This window comes from Bos mutus, chromosome 3 (genome assembly GCF_027580195.1).
Source record: "Bos mutus isolate GX-2022 chromosome 3, NWIPB_WYAK_1.1, whole genome shotgun sequence".
Taxonomy (NCBI): Eukaryota; Metazoa; Chordata; class Mammalia; order Artiodactyla; family Bovidae; genus Bos; species Bos mutus.
In genome coordinates, this window is record NC_091619.1 from 27,962,631 (window position 1) to 27,979,575 (window position 16,945).

Genomic DNA, 16,945 nt, shown 5'->3' on the forward strand with positions numbered 1-16,945 from the left:
CTGCCAGTTTTAAGTGTTGGAAGGAAACAGGATGTAAGTGGTAGAAATTGAGTAAATTGATTGACTTCTTAAAAAATTAAGAGTTATCACTGAAATGTTGAACCAAAGAAAATTAGGTACAGCTCAGAATTGAAAGTTAACTACACTGATCCTAACTATAGGAGCTTTTAGAATATTAAGCCCTACTTGGTTGCTTTCCTGTAAAGTGAGAAGCATAGCAGAATACGAAACTGTTGCTTTTGAAAACACCACCCTGTTGGCAGAATGCAAAGAGGAACTTAAACTTTTGATAAAGATGAAAGAGGAGAGTGAAGAAACTGGCTTAAAAGTCAACATTCAGAAAACTAAGATCATGGCATCTGGTCCCATCACTTCAGGGCAAATAGATGGAGAAACAATGGAAATAGTGACAGACTTTATTTTCTTGGGCTCCAAAATCACTGTAGACAGTGACTGCAGCCATGAAATTAAAAGATGCTTGCCCACTGGGAGAAGAGCTATGACAACCTAGAAAGCAGACACCACTTTGTTGACAAAGGCCCAATTAGTCAAAGTTATCGTTTTTCCAATAGTCACGTACAGATGTGAGAGTTGGACCATAAAGAAGGCCAGCACCAAAGGACTGATGCTTTTGAACTGTGGTGTTGGAGAAGACTTTTGAGAGTCCCTTGGACAGCAAGGAGATAAAACTGGTCAATCCTAAAGGAAATCAATCCTGAATATTCATTGGAAGGACTGATGCTGAAGCTGAAGCTCCAATACTTTGGCCATCTTATGGGAAGAGCTGACTCATTGGAAAAGACTCTGATGCTGGGAAAGATTGAAGGTGGGAGGAGAAGGGGATGACAGAGGATGAGATGGTTGGATGGCATCACTGACTCAATGGACATGAGTTGTTTGTTTGTTTGTTTGTTCTTGCTGTTAAGGAACTGGTTTATTTAACTGTATCAGTGCCATGGAAATTTATGGACATGGGAGTTGTTCAAACAGAGGACTGCCTATACATTACTTTTTTACATTGACCCAGAAAGGCTTGAAGAGATGACTGCTGAGTAATAAAACAGTCCATCTAAATTTACATCAAATAATTTATCTTAAGGTACCCAAAAGGCAGTGTTAGTGCACACTGAGTACATATGTGTCATTTGGCAAAACCAACTTTAACATGTATCTTAGAATTACAGAACTTTAGAAATACAGAAAGGGTCACAATCGGACACCACAAATTATCCAGCATGTTTGTTATGAATTATTTCTCCTCCTTCGATTTCAGTTTGCTCATACAGCCACTTTCGATCACAGCAGCATTCGGTACCACATTTGGTAGAACCGCAGGCAGGACAAGCATAGAAACAGCCTAAGCAGTCTTCATCGAGGCAGTGACAGAGGTCCATTCCACTGAAAATCAGGAGACCCTGGCTATTGTAGATCTTACTCTTTGCCAGGATCACTTGTCTGTCTGAACCAGCTGTTGCATTTTTGGTAAGCCTTCTTTTTTCTCTTTTACCAGTTTCTGGAGCAAATTCAGTTTGTTTTCCTGGGTTTGCAAATTGTAATGACCTCAAAGCTTTAGCAGTTCTTCCATCTGAGTCAGGTTTTCTTTTCTGCCGGTCTTCAGAATCAACATCCACACTTCCATTGATTATCTGTGTACGTTTTGGACAAAGTTTCTAACCAGGTACAAGCTGTCTTCCAAATTTTGCACTCAGAAAAGTGGCATCATCTAAATCAATTACATGTAAAATTTTTTTGGCTAGTTTTTTGTGTATGTTAAATGGGTCACAACATGACTTCTGCAAATCCTCAAATCTGTCAATGTAAACTTTTGCATGATGGAAGCAAATTGTATTGTTCCCAGAAAGTGTCATTCCAGTTCTCAGTTGAAGTAGAAGCATGTCATTTGATGACAATTCTTGCAAAGTCTTGAAACCTTATGACGAGTATAATGGGTTTTATGGCACTCATTTGTGGTCCGAAGCTGGACTCCAACTGAACATGGATCCATCATACTTGATTCTAGTAAATTTCCTCTTTCTGATTTTCGCCTAGAGATCACTCTCTAGCAGATCACCCTTTAGCTCGAGCTCTCCACTGACCCAGTATGCACCACACCCGCCACCTCTCTGGACATGAATTTGAGCAAGCTCTGGGAGTTGGTGATGGACAGGAAGCCTGGAATGCTGCAGTCCATGGGGTTGCAAAGAGTCGGACATGACCGAGCGACTGAACAACAGCAGCAACAATTTAAAAATCATCTCAATGAAGAACTGACTTTTCTTAACTATCACCTGGTTTTACTCATTTATACAAGCAAAATGATTAAGGTTTCCCTGGTGGCTCAGATGGTAAAGAATCTGCCTGCCGTGCAGGAGACCCGGGTTCGAATCCTGGTCAGGAAGACTCCCCTGGAGAAGTGAATGGCAACCCACTCCAGTATTCTTGCCTGGAGAATTCCACGAACAGAGGAGCCTGGTGGGCTATAGTCCATGGGGTCCCAAAGAGTTGGACGTGACTGAGCGACTAACACTTTTACTTTCATAAAATGAAGTTAATTATTTAATATTCCTCCTCCCTAGGAGCACTCTCTAGTCTCTGCAGATATATTGGTTTGATGATATAGGCAGATGCTTATCTTTAAAATCTATGAAGGTGGTTGATACTGTGCTTTTAGAAAAATGTCCTAATGTCTTGGTAACACATATAATGAGGGCCCACCAATGACTGTGGTGCTTTGGAACATTACAGAAGCAATCATTTACATAATTCCTGATGATCATTTTTGGGCTTCCCTGGTGGCTCAGAGGGTAAAGCATCTGCCTAAAATGTGGGAGATCTGGGTTCGATCCCTGGGTCGGGAAGATCCCCTGGAGAAGGAAATGGCAACCCACTCTAGTACTCTTGCCTGGAAAATCCCATGACTAAGAAGCCTGGTATGGTAGGCTACAGCCCATGGGGTCGCAAAGACTCGGACACGATTGAGCGACTTCACTTTGATGATCATTTTACAGCTATGGACCAGCAAATGTTAGATGCCTCCATTCCCTCCTCCTTTTTGAATTGGAGTTATGTTACAATTATTCTATCACTTTTTCATAGGTTGAGTGTTTAGGGGTGAGGAGACAAAGAACTTTTTTTCTTAGTTACAGGTCATCACATTGATAGGAGCTGTACCCCAGGATCCTCATTCACATGCAGGCCTGGTACAGATGACAAGATCCTGGATTTTGAGCTAATGATATAATGAGATGAGGCTTTAGGAAAAAGATATAAATTATGACCAGAGCAGCAAGAAGCAAGTGAAAGTGAAAAAATTCCGGCCTCATTTTTCAGTAATAATTAAGAGTACAATATTTGGACTACACGAGTGAAGAGTATATGGGCTGGGGGCAGGGAGGGGAAGGAATGGTTGGACGGGTATTCCATTGAAGGCCCTGCTGCTGCTGCTAAGTCACTTCAGTTGTGTTCGACTCTGTGTGATCCCACAGACGGCAGCCACCAGGCTCCCCCGTCCCTGGGATTCTCCAGACAAAAACACTGAAGTGGGTTGCCATTTCCTTCTCCAATGCATGAAAGTGAAAAGTGAAAGTGAAGTCGCTCAGTCATGTCTGACTCTTGGTGACCCCATGGACTTGCCTACCAGGCTCCTCCATCCGTGGGATTTTCCAGGCAAAGTACTGGAGTGGGGTGCCATTGCCTTCTCCATTGAATGCCCAGAGAGAAGTAAATAAAGGAGGAAATTTTACCCCACATTGCTCATGAAAGATATACTCTGGTTCTCTAGCCTTACACCATTGACTGTATGAAATAATGCAAAGGATATATAAGATTATGCAAAGATTAGATTCCCAAAATTGCATTTGCCCATATGTATACCAGTAGTGAAATAAGGAAGGTGGTTTATTATTATGGGGAAAGGTTTACTATTGATAGTAAACCTTTAAACAGAAATTTAAAACCAAGTATGTCTTACTATCAATAGTAAGAAGCCTGGTATGGTAGGCTTCTTACAACCATTACAATAGTAATAGTCTTACTATTACTATCAATAGTAAGACATACTTGGTTTTAAATTTCTGTTCTACTGCTTACTGATGCCACTTACCTTGGGGAGGCTATTTAACACCAGCTGGATTGTATCTTACAATTTTTTTTTTTTTTTGTGTATTATTTTGGGAGTATGTTATACATGTATTTGTTGGAATCCTTAACTTGTCAGTGGCTAGCTTTAGTGTGAAAGGACTTTGGCCTAGAATTATCTTTGCAGAATCTTCTGACATTAGAGGTCTGAAAGCTACTTAGACACTGTTTTTAGCCTTAGTGATAATGACAAATAAAAATGACCCTTTAGCTATATAATTCCTATTCCTAGTCCCAAAAGAACGTATGATCTTTTTTTTTTTTTTTTTAGAATGGAATAGAAAGCAGAAGATTGGCTCTGAATATTTTGCAAGCTAGAAATTCCACTTTGAACAATTAACTTACTGTTTATGCTTGAATGTCGACCTACTAGTTCACCAGGTCAGAATACCCTGGAAAAGTTGATAGGTTTGAGTGCTGCTTCTGAGACACAAACCCAGAATCTAGGTATAGCTCCATTAAGAAGGCAACCACTAAAAATAAGTGTCCAGTCCTGAGAACCTGTAAAACACTGATGGAGTCCAGCCCTGTTGGAAGAACCCAGTTAATTCTATTAGAGAATAGATCCCAGATTCCTTTCATCTTGGTGATTAGACCTTGGGCTAAAAGGAAGACATTTAACTCTTGCTGTATTTCAGGTGGGTTTCCCTGATGGCTCAGACAGTAAAGAATTACCTGCAAAGCAGGAGACCCAGGTTTCCCTGGGTCAAGGATATCCCCTGGAGAAGGGAATGGCAACCCACTCCAGAATTCTTTCGTGGAGAATCCCATGGACAGAGGAGCCTGGATGACTACAGTCCATAGCATCGCAAAGAGTTGGATGTGACTGAGCAACTAACACACACACATATTTCAGATACTGCTTGATCCTTCCACATAACATTATCTTACTTAATCCTCATTATTTCCCTGTGAAATACTTTATATTATTCCCATTTACAATTCCTCAAATGCCCCAATTTTTATTCATCTCCTCAGCTTTTATATGTCATGTTCCCTCTATCTGGAATGGTTTTACTCCTACTCTTTGCCTAATGAGTCCTTGCTTGTCCTTCAGAGCTCCTCTCAGATGTTTCAACTTAAAGGAAGCCTTCTTTATTTTGGTTTGTTTCCTTATTACACACTATATTTCAATAAGCACAAGAAATTATGTGATTAGTTATTTAATATCTGTCATTTATGTCCAGGTGTGAGCCCCATGAGGATAGGACCTGTATCTGTGTCATTTTTCTGGATTATTTATATGCCAAGTATGTGCAGTTCCTTACACACAGGTACTCAGTAAATAATCAATGTGCCATTGTGGCAAATGAATGCCATCAGGAGTTGAATGTTTGTGTAATGTAACTTCAAAAACTTCTTTCTTTAAATTACACCATACCCAGAACCCAACAGGAAGTTTCTTAGTGATTATTACCCAAGAGGCTCTTCCTTGTCTCTATTTCAGTTTTAGATTGGCTATGTCACTAGTCTAAGTTATCCATTAACCCTGGCTTGGGTGTGGCTCTCAGGGAACTGAAAGTCTTCAATAAGCCTCCCCAGCTGTGTGCGGGTGAGCTCTGCAGAACAGTCTCGCCCTTTCTGGGCAGCTGCTTTGAAGACAGGTGGACGGAAAGACTCCAGGACCCCATGTCCCATTAAGTAACTTTACATGAGGACACATCTGGTTTACCAGGGTTTCTGACTTCCTGCTGAACTGAATTGCTTGTTCTGTAGGAAAGCAAAACTTGACTGCAAACATACATCTAAAATGAGCCCCCGAACTTTTGAGGAACAAACAGAATGCATAGTGAACGCTCTCCTCACCGACTTCTTAGGCCCTGCTTGGGAGGTTGGTAACCGGACCCTACAATGTGAAGATGAATCAGATTCAGGTAAGGCTTCTGGGCCTGAGGTGGTAATTGCAAGTCAGTAAGAAAATCTGAATCTGCTAACTTATTTCCTCTGAAGTCTCAAAAGGCAAACTAAGTTTTCAGCAATATCTGGAGTCCTCGTAGCAGGGAAAGAGATTCTCAGTGAAGGGAGAATTTTTTGTCTATTGGTGTTGACACTATATTAAAGATTTTCTTGGGAGGATGAGGACTGGATTGTTTAGAAATCTAGAGAACTTGCTTCAATGCCCAGGTCCCTGGGGCTTGCCATCACTTCAGGCATTGTGATAAATGCGACTGTGCTCCTTTTTAGGGGAGGTTTCCTCTTTTGATGTGGCCATCATTGCGGGTCGCCTTCGGATGCTGGGTGACAAATTCAATGGAGAATTGGAAGCTTCTGCCAAAAATGTCATTGCAGAAACCATTCGAGGACAGGTCAAGTTTCCACTACTTCTTTCTATTTTTTGTTTCTGGTTTATTCTATTTCAGACACCGTTCTCTTACTATGCCTATACAACTGTGACTAAAAATGTTCTATGAAAGATTTGGGGGCTTACTGCATCCAAGAAGATACAGCAGGAATTCTTCAATTCCAAGTTTTTAGCAGTTAACCAAAGACAAGGTGGTATTGAGGTAAAAAGCTTTTGGCACAGGCTCATCAGCCTTCTGATTGTTTTTCATCAGAGCTGTGCTTTATGGCATAGAACGTGTGTGTGTATATATATATATATATATATACACACACACTTTTGGTAAAACATTGGTAAAATGTTTTTTATTCTTGGTAAAACATTCTATTCTTTTAGCACCTTTTAAAATATTTTGCTGGTGAAAGTGAAAGTCCCTCAGTCATGTCCCAACTCTTTGTGAACCCATGGACTAAACAGTCCATGGAATTCTCCAGGTCAGAATACTGGAATGGGTAACCTTTCCCTTCTCCAGGAGGATCTTCCTAACCCAGGGATCGAACCCAGGTCTCCCGCATTGCAGACGGACTTTTTACCAGCTCAGTCACAAGGGAAGCATTTATTTTGTTGGTAATGGGCATCTTTTTTCCCCTTGAGATCCAGCAATAAAACTATATACAGGAAGGATAGGCATTTGACAAGTCTGATGCAATGGGGAATAAGTACTTACAGCAGCCCACTTAGGTGTATCTGGCTTTTCATCAGAGTCCTGATTCTTGGATTCTGTATTGGATATAAATACCATAGACCATGTTTTAGAAGAGGTTGCTAATTAATATCAATAATGACAGCTAGTATTAACACATTACTTACCATGTGTCAGACAATATTCTAAATGTTTTACACTTATTATCTCATTTAATCCTTACACTACTCTATGAGGCATCATAGAAGCAATTGTAGTGCAGCTTTTCCCCATGTATGTATAACACTGTGAGAGCAAACATCTAACCCAATTTTGTCCACTTGCTGTATTCACACAACTTAGACTGTAGAACCTATAGGCCAGGTGACCCCAACCTGTAAGATCTAATCCCTGATGACCTGAGGTAGAGCTGATGTAATAATAATAGAAATAAAGTACACAATAAATGTAATGAGCTTAAATCATCTTGAAACCATCCCCCCACCCCTAGTCTGTGGAAAAATAGTCTTCCACGAAACTGGCCTCTGGTGCCAAAAAAGTCAGGGACTGCTGATCGGTCCTCAGTTTTCTGACTTAACATCCATTTAAGCAGGTAAGGAAACTGTGTGTGTGCTTAGTTGCTCAGTCGTGTCTGACCCTTTCTGACCTCATGGACTGTAGCCCTCCTCTGTCCATGGGGATTCTCCAGGCAAGAGTACTGGAGTGGGTTGCCATTCCCTTCTCCAGGGGATCCATCCAGGGATCAAACCCAGGTCTCAGGCATTGCAGGCAGATTCTTTACTCTGTGAGCCCTTAGGGAAGCCCAAGTTTCATGTGTACCACATAATTCCATTTCTGTATACACCACAGCATGCTTGCCACCAAATGTCTGGTTTCTCTCCATTACCATAAAATTGACTGCCTTTTCATATTTTGACCTTATTTTTCATTTCAATGTGGACTCATGAATTCCTACTTTATTCAATGGGTTATAATCTGTTGCTATCATTATTTATTTGTATGCCCAAATTGCCCCAGATTCTACCAGTAGGACTCCTTTCAATCTGGACTGTGATTTTGGCATGTCCCTATCATTCTTTGAGTACTACTTTAATTTTTTTTACAGAAGATCTTGTATTTTCCAAGCTACAACCTGAAATTAGCCATTTTCCAGGGAACTCTGATTTCTTTTTACAGAGAACATAATTTGGAAACCAGGATATAGGCACTCTCACTGTGGATGCCCTTCTCATCTTCTTTGGGTTCTAACACCCTGCTCTGGCTACCATGGGCCCTCTATGCCACACCACAGAAATCTTTGTTGGCCCCACCTAGGGCTTCCCTTGTGGCTCAGCTGGTAAAGAATCCACCTGCAATGTGGGAGACCTAGATTTGATCCCTGGGTTGGGAAGAGCCCCTGGAGAAGGGAAAGGCTACCCACTCCAGTATTCTGACCTGTCAGGAGAATTCCATGGACTGTGTAGTCCATGGGATCGCAAAGAGTCAGACATGACTGAGCAACTTTCACTTTCACTGGCCCCAAATAATGGCTTTTGGATCAAACTTTTGGGGAAGGGTAAAGGAAGAGGAAAAGCTTAATCTATTTTTTACTTTAGAGTTTCTAAGACTTCAGTCATTTAAGCCAGACATTCAGGATTTGACCAGCTCTACTATCATGTACTTAGGATTTTTCTTTCAAATCATTTTTTTTCTTTAATAATTTTATTCATCCTGAGCAAATTGTGGGTTTGATGGGCTACTTATGTTTTTTTTTTCTAATACCCATTGCAATAAATTAAAAAATATTAAAATAAGAAAAGTTTATCCATTTATTCTTTAAGATTACCTTATGGATGGGAGGGGAGTTGGGGGAAGAATGGATACATGTATATATACGGTTGAGTCCCTTCACTGTTCACCTGAAACTCACAACATTGTTAATCAGCTATATCCCAGTACAAAATAAAAAGTTTGAAAAAATATTATCTCAAAATAAATTTACTTAATTGGAAAAAAAAAAGATTACCTTAGATACAACCAATATGTCCTTGTCGTTCTTTGAGAAACACTTGCTTTACTGGATTCCTGCAACTGCAGCCTCCCGTACCTTTTTAGTGATACTCCACTGATATATCTTCTGTCTTTCCCCAGGCAGGAATTGTACTTCAGAACACAGTAAAATCTCTCAGCAATGCCTGGTGTGCCCAAGATTCCAGCTTGGCTTATGAGAGAGCCTTTCTGGCAGTGTCAGTGAAACTTCTTGAACATGTGGCCCGCATGGCTCCTGAGGTGGCAAGACAGGTGGTGAGGCCCATAACGAATATGATCAATGGCAACACTGCCATCCGAGAGTACATCCAGGGCCAGGGAGGATGGGTAAGTATTTTGGACCCCTGGCTTTGCTGGCCATTGGCATTGTTTTTATATTAATATATATATTTATATTAATACCTGAGACTCCAGTTCATGGTTCTTTCTGTCAGTTGGAAACCATGCAAGTAAACAGGACTTCCAACTTTGCTGAAAATGACAGGATTATTCGGGGTTTTTTTGCCATGGAAAAGAGAAGCAGTCAGAAGCTCAGCCAGCAGGTCTTGGACCCCAGAGTGTTCATGCATGCATGCATGCTAAATTGCTTCAGTCATGGCCAACTCTTTGTGACCCTATGGACTGTAGCCTACCAGGCTTCTCTGTCCATGGGATTCTCCAGACAAAAAAACTGAAGTGGGTTGCCATGCCCTCCTCCAGAGGATCTTCCTGACCCAGAAATCGAAGCTGCATCTCTTGCATTGTCTCCTGCATTGCAGGCAGATTCTTTACCGTTAAGCTACCAGGGAAGCCCTGGACCCCAGAGGCAGGTTGCCTAAAATATTGACTGCTAACTTTGTCAAACTAATTTCTACTTCCTTCACATAATCATCTGTGATTCTATTTATGGTGAGGTTGTAACATCAGTCTGACTTTGCTCTACCCCTTGGTAAGTTTCTGGGTCTCCTTCCCCTAACATGTTTTGGGTGTGTGTTGAGGAAGTTCAGAATCATCTTACTATTGTCTAACCAAGAACAATGATATCTGCTGTAGTGGTAACGACAGGCGGCGTTCTAAGCCTATGCCTTAGAGCATCTGCTCCGTGGAGCATGTCTTCATTTTCAGGATGAGCAAAAAAGGTGTCTGCAGGTCTGTCTGGTTTCTTAACGGAGTTCCTGAAGACCATCCCTTTGACTGTAGGATATTCATTGTCTTTCCTAGGAAAATCTGGAGGGCTGAAGAAGAGATGGAGCTGTTTCCCAGCCTGAACAGGACTTCTTTGACTGATCAGATGATTGATCTCTGGTGATTAAAATCAACCAAATTAAAAATAACCAAATAAAAACCCTCTTTCTCTTAGACAGCACTGAATTTAGCTGAATAATCTCTTTTCTACTGATTGTTAAAGTTAGGAGCATCTCCCAGAGGTCTATAGAGATTTTTTTTTTTTTTTTTTTTGGACAGTAATTACATCTTTATTTCAAGTCATTATCATCTCCAAAAACTACCTTTCATTTGACTGCACAGTCTCACTGCAATGTTTCACAGTAAAATTACACTCCTCAAATTTGAAGAGCCTGAATAAAAAAAGCTAGAGCCCCCAAGAATTTCTAGGTACTGACTTAGTAACAGTGTCTACTGGCACAAACCTTATATATTTATTCATATTTTTAAAACTGAAATAAAAGAAATGAAAACTACTTTAATGAAAAAGGAAATCAGAAATGAGGTTGTTAAATATAACTAGCTACATTTTAAATACAAATACCAGGTATTCCCTGATTAGCATAGGTAAATGTCTAAACTATTAATATCAACCCAAATTCTGGTCTTGGAAAAAGATCAGAGACAATTACAAAGAAGGTGCTTCATAGTATCAGGTCCATTTTTAAAACAATGAGATCCTTCGGGACAATCAGTTTAGTCTTTCTTTTTATCAGACATTTCTGTTGGTCCTCTTGTTGGTAATCCATTTATGTCTGCACCCTTATAGTCTACTTTGCCTTTGTTTTTATCATTGGTTTCTCGTATAGCTTTCCGAGGCCACATACGGCTAACAAAGGGGGAGATCAGAGGGTATGCATATGGCTCCAGGAACTTTTTGTAGACCCAGAGCAGAACTGGAATGACGATGCAGGGAATGCACACCATTGTCCCGGATGTGAGTTCCTAAACGTGAGGGCAGGAGAGCGGCGCTGCGCACCGAGTCCGCCGCCCACGCCGCCCCGACCCCCGCAGACCACTACCCGGCTCGGCTCACCGGCCACAAATCCCACGGGCACTCTACAGAGATTTTTATACTTTCTGTTTTTACATGAGGGGTCTTCCACAGTGACACAGTAGTTTTAATGAGATTTTTTAGTGCAACAAAGACCTCCAGACACAAAGTAATGACTTTAGAAGTGGAGTTCCAGGCAACAGGGCAGGTTGCTGGAGATAGTGTAGGGAAAAGGGAGCCCACAGTGAACCATTCCATCAGATTTAGCTCCATCCTCCGATAAGGCATCTGGTCTACTAATTTTGCAGTCTAAGGCATTTCAGGGAGATCTTTGGTTTAGAAAATCTTGTTATTTTAAGTTGAGGATTTTCTTTTAAATTCATAACCTGAATCTCATGTAAATTTCACTGGAGCCAAATTATTTTATATATTGTCAAGGCTGGAAGCAAGAAAATAGCAGTCTGTTCATCTGCTATTCTATTAGAAAGGCCAAAGAGCAACAGAGCAGTCACTGCATTTCTATGACTACAGAAAACAGGAAGTGCTGGCCCCCTTGTGGGACTACAGGGCCATCCTAGCTTAGATGAAGCCGGCTGTGTACATGCCACAGTGTTTCTCGAAGTGCAGCTCACTTGCCACTTGTGGACCTTATACGTTGCTGATTTCCAGGCTGCATCCCTAGAGATTCTGTTTTGGTAAGGGTAGGCTGGGGCCTAGGATCCTACCTTTTTAATTGGTCCCACTGGTGATTCTGATGTGCACACAAATTTTGAGAACCATCACATTCAAGCAAGGGTTGGGGAATTACAACCCACAGACCAAATCAGCCCATAGCTTTTTTTTTTTTTTTTTTAAGAAAGTTTTATTGGAATGCAACTACACACACTTGTTTACATATTACCTATGGCTGTTGTAGCATTGCAACCGCAGAGTTGAGTTATGGCGGACACCATATAGCCTGTCCTGTAAAACTTAAAATGTCTACTCTCTGGCCCTTTAAGTTTTCAGACCTCGGCTCCAGAGCTCCATGACCATTTCTCCTTGAGTAATTTAAACTCTGTTGCAATCCTGATAATTCCAAAAGAAACCATAGATAGGATGACTCTTAATCAGAATTTAGTTTGAGTGTTTGTTAGTTCTTGCATAATCCACACATTCTCTAAAACCTTTGGCAAATCAGTGAACTCCCGGACTCCTGAGTATTCGATAGAGGTGTGTATTTCCTTGGTCCTGCCACAAACGATTGGAAGTTATTGGAAGTAAAACATATGGTCTCTATGGTCTGTGTATCACATAACAGTTCTTAATAATCTCATGGATTAATAGACGGTCATCAAGTAGAGACTTCTTCATCTCTAAGCTCCAGAAACTCGATGACCTACCTAAACATCAAGAAGAAAAGCACTACTGTTTAAGCGAGGCGTTAATGGCTTTGGCTTAAGTTTAACAAAGCTAACCACATCCCCTCCCTTCAACCGGCCAGCTATCTGGCTCCTCTAGATGTACAGACATAAAAATATAGTGCTGCTAATATATTTTGACTTTTTCAAGTTATGCTATTTCCTCTATTCTTCAATAAATTAGGTTGGTAATCCAGAAATGAGATTTCATGTTTCTCTTTAGTAGAAATTAGCTTTTCTTGCTACCAACTTCAGACACTTGATATATTCCTTTGTCCGTTACATTACTGTAAACCCAACATGGTGAGTTTTGTGGTATTTGACCTCTTAGGTGAAATCATTATTTTCACTTTGACTAACGCTGTTCTGTTCATGAAATAAAATTCTCTATGTGCGTTTGATCTAATTCTCAGCAAGTGGAATCTAAATTGAATGATATAGCAACAGGAAGCAGATTGCTGGTTGCCAAGAGCAGAGACTGAGGATCGGGGTAGAGAAAATAGGTGAAGGTGGTCAAAGGGTACAAACTTCCTATGAGATGAAAAGTTCTGGGGATGAAATGTATAGCATGTTGACTATAGTTAACAATCTTGTTTAGTCACCAGTCATGTTCAACTCTTTTGCAACCACATGGACTGTAGGCTTCTCTGTCCGTAGGATTTCCCAGGCAAGAATACCAGAATAGGTTGCCATTTTCTCCTCCAGGGGATCTTCCTGATCCAGAGATTGAACTCATGTTTCCTGCATTGAAGATGGATTCTTTACTGCTGAGTCACCAGGGAAGCGCATGGTTAACAATACTATAATATATATTTGAATCTAATGCAGTAGATTTTTAAAATTCTCAGATCAGATCAGTCGCTCAGTCGTGTCTGACTCTTTGCGACCCCATGAATCGCAGCACGCCAGGCCTCCCTGTCCATCACCAACTCCCGGAGTTCACTGAGACTCATGTCCATGGAGTCAGTGATGCCATCCAGCCATCTCATCCTCTGACGTCCCCTTCTTCTCTTGCCCCCAATCAGCATCAGATTCTTTTCCAATGAGTCAACTCTTCGCATGAGGTGGCCAAAGTATTGGAGTTTCAGCTTTAGCATCATTCCTTCCAAAGAAATCCCAGGGCTGATCTCCTTCAGAATGGACTGGTTGGATTTCCTTGCAGCCCAGGGACTCTCAAGAGTCTTCTCCAACACCACAGTTCAAAAGCATCAATTTTTCGGCGCTCAGCCTTCTTCACAGTCCAAGTCTCATATCCATACACGACCACTGGAAAAACCATAGCCTTGACTAGACGGACCTTTTTTGGCAAAGTAATGTTTCTGCTTTTGAATATGCTATCTAGGTTGGTCATAACTTTCCTTCCAAGGAGTAAGCGTCTTTTAATTTCATGGCTGCAGTCACCATCTGCAGTGATTTTGGAGCCCCGAAAAATAAAGTCTGACACTGTTTCCACTGTTTCCCCATCTAGTTCCCATGAAGTGATGGGACTGGATGCCATGATCTTCATTTTCTGAATGTTGAACTTTAAGCCCAGCCCCTCCCAGCAGCCCCGTGGCCGGCGTGGGTTTGGGCAGAGGGCCTCCTCGAGGCAGGGGTCTCCTCTGCCTCACTCTCCACTTTCACTTTCATCAAGAGGCTTTTTAGTTTCTCCTCACTTTCTGCCATAAGGGTGGTGTCATCTGCATAACTGAGGTTATTGATATTTCTCCTGGCAATCTTGATTCCAGCTTGTGTTAAATTCTCAATGCACACACAAATTGTAGCTATGTGAGGTGATAGGTTTGTTAACTAACTTTATTATGGTGATCATTTTGCAAACACATATATCAAATAATTGCATTGTATGCCTTAAATTTACACAATGTTATATCTCAATAAAACTGGAAAAAAATAAATTGAATGATAAGTATTAGAGGTCAGCAGCGCCCTCTTTTTATTCTTCCCCCTCTTAGCCATGCCAGCTCCCTTTTTTTGTCCTATGTGGCCCACAGAACATCAGAATGTGAATCTAGCTCCAAGTATACTGTAGTATCTTTTTGGGGGGCCATGCCACACAGCTTGTAGGACCTTAGTTCCCCAACCAGGCCATACCAGTGAAAGCGTAGTGTCCTAACCACTGGACCACCAAGGAGTTCCCCTGCTCTGTAATACCTTGAGACAGAGGATATGGTGCTAGGCAAATAGATAAGGCAGCTCTGGCCTGGGTGTTGTGTTTGTTGCTAGGCCACCCTCTGTCCTAGGAGAGCTGAAGTGATTTGGGCTGCATGAAAGAAACATTGTAGCCCAGAGATCATGAATGCATTTAGACTGTCTGATTTTAACACCTTGATTTCACCATAGACAAATCATGTGACACTGGGCAAGTAATCCAACTCCTTTGTGCCTATGTTCCCACGATAGGATTATTGTGAGGGATAAATGATACAATATACTTTGTGAAGGGTTTAGCCTAATGCCTGGAATATGTTAAGCACTGCTTAAACAATTCAGAGACCCTGTGGTTTGAAATTCATAAAGTTCTAGCTTGACTTTTTTCTCTTCATTAATTCTGCCTCCCACAAAGGCAAACCAGTCTTATTTTACATTTCACCTCAATGTGATTCCTGCTGCTGCTGCTGCTGCTAAGTCGCTTCAGTCGTGTCAGACTCTGTGCGACCCTATAGGCGGCAGCCCACCAGGCTCCCCCATCCCTGGGATTCTCCAGGCAAGAACACTGGAGTGAGTTGCCATTTCCTTCTCCAATGCATGAAAGTGAAAAGTGAAAGTGAAATCGCTCAGTCATGTCCTACTCTTAGCGACCCCATGGACTACGGCCCACCAGGCTCCTCCGTCCATGGGATTTTCCAGGCAAGAGTCCTGGAGCTGGGTGCCACTGCCTTCTCCGATGTGATTCCTAAATCTGACTTATTTTCTTTCTTCGTAAATCCATACCCACAAACTCTAACTCTTTATTTCTATTGACCTTTCTTATCCCCACACTTTCCCAGATTGCCATCCAACTAACTCAAAGTCTTAGTCATTTTTCCCTTCTCCCTCTCTCCGGTTCTATGCCCCCGATTAGTCTTTCTCACTATTCCTTCCTTTTTGTCCTGATTCTTCCTACAAGAATGTATTACCACCTGCTGGGACTATTGATAAAACCTCCTAGTTATGCTTTCAACTGATCATCCTATTGCAAGCTTGACCCATTCCAGTCTGTCCCATATATTACCACCAAGTTGGCCAAAGCTGTGACTTTTTTTTGGTCCCTTTTTGGATATGGTATAATTCATTTTGAAATTTTACATGCCACTAAACGAAATTTTGAAACTTTAATAAAATGTATCAGGACTTCCCTGGTGGTCCAGTGGTTAAGAATCTGCCTGCCAGTGCAGAAGACATGGATTCCATCTCTGGTCCAGGAAGACTCCACACTCTGCAGGGCAACTAAGCCCATGTGCCACAACTCCCGAGCCCACATTCCAGAGCATGTGCTCCACAAGAGAAGCCACTGCAGCGAGAAGCGTGTGTACCACAACTAGGGAGTAGCCCTCACTTACCGCAGCTAGAAAGCCTGTGTAGCAACGAAGACCCAGCACACCAAAAACAAAGAATTAAAAACTAAAAGTTGCTTTAGAAATGTATCAGATGGGAGCCCTTACTGTTTAAAAACTAAGAATCATTTTCCCAAAGCATTACCATTCTCTTAAAATCCAAGTGCAGCAATTAAAACCTGGGGCAGCCAAATAAATAAATAATTGGTTTAAAGGCTATCTAGATAATCCAAGTAAGAAGTGATCTTTACCTTCTCATAATAATTTTTTTTTCCTGGCTCTGACTCTGACTGTCTTCTCATAATTTGGTTTGCACCACATCTATGGTCTTATCACAAATGGTCTTAAATTATAGTTATTTGTGTGCTTACCTTTTTTGGACATAGTTGGCTTTTTAAGCAACCTCTACATCTGTTTCACTTTGGTAGTACATTTCACAGGGTCTTTAACACTAGGCAGATCTCCCCATTCTTACCACTTGTTAAGAACATGAGCTAAGACAGGCACCTTGCTGATTATTCAAGCTTCTTTTTTTGGTCTGCTTTCTAATTGCTTTTGAACTAGTTCAAAAAACTCTTCATTGTTTTTTAATCTTAATATAGTTGAAAACTTCTAGAACAGCAGGTAACCCCGTTGTCCTGAGACATGTAAATAAGCTGGGGAAAA

General features: G+C 41.3%; 1 protein-coding gene, 1 long non-coding RNA gene and 2 pseudogenes across 2 annotated transcripts in view; 1 reads left to right on the forward strand and 3 right to left on the reverse strand.

Moving 5' to 3' along the window:
• Positions 1 to 1,073: 1,073 nt before the first annotated feature.
• Positions 1,074 to 3,943, reverse strand: LOC138987211 (ARL14 effector protein pseudogene; annotated as a pseudogene).
• A 1,735-nt stretch (positions 3,944 to 5,678) lies between these two features.
• Positions 5,679 to 10,617, forward strand: BCL2L15 (BCL2 like 15). Its single transcript, XM_005887102.3, has 4 exons — positions 5,679 to 6,011; positions 6,322 to 6,443; positions 9,252 to 9,476; positions 10,350 to 10,617. The coding sequence occupies exons 1-4, from the start codon at positions 5,888 to 5,890 to the stop codon at positions 10,365 to 10,367; spliced, it is 489 nt and encodes a 162-aa protein (XP_005887164.1). The 5' UTR covers positions 5,679 to 5,887; the 3' UTR covers positions 10,368 to 10,617.
• The window catches only part of LOC106700667 (uncharacterized), an 82,000-nt gene continuing 71,507 nt past the window's right edge, over positions 6,453 to 16,945 (reverse strand). The window contains exon 6 of the long non-coding RNA XR_011463636.1: positions 6,453 to 7,198. This is a non-coding gene — a long non-coding RNA (uncharacterized lncRNA). The remainder of the gene's footprint in view (positions 7,199 to 16,945) is intronic.
• LOC138987212 (UPF0729 protein C18orf32 homolog pseudogene) lies at positions 10,765 to 13,541 on the reverse strand (annotated as a pseudogene).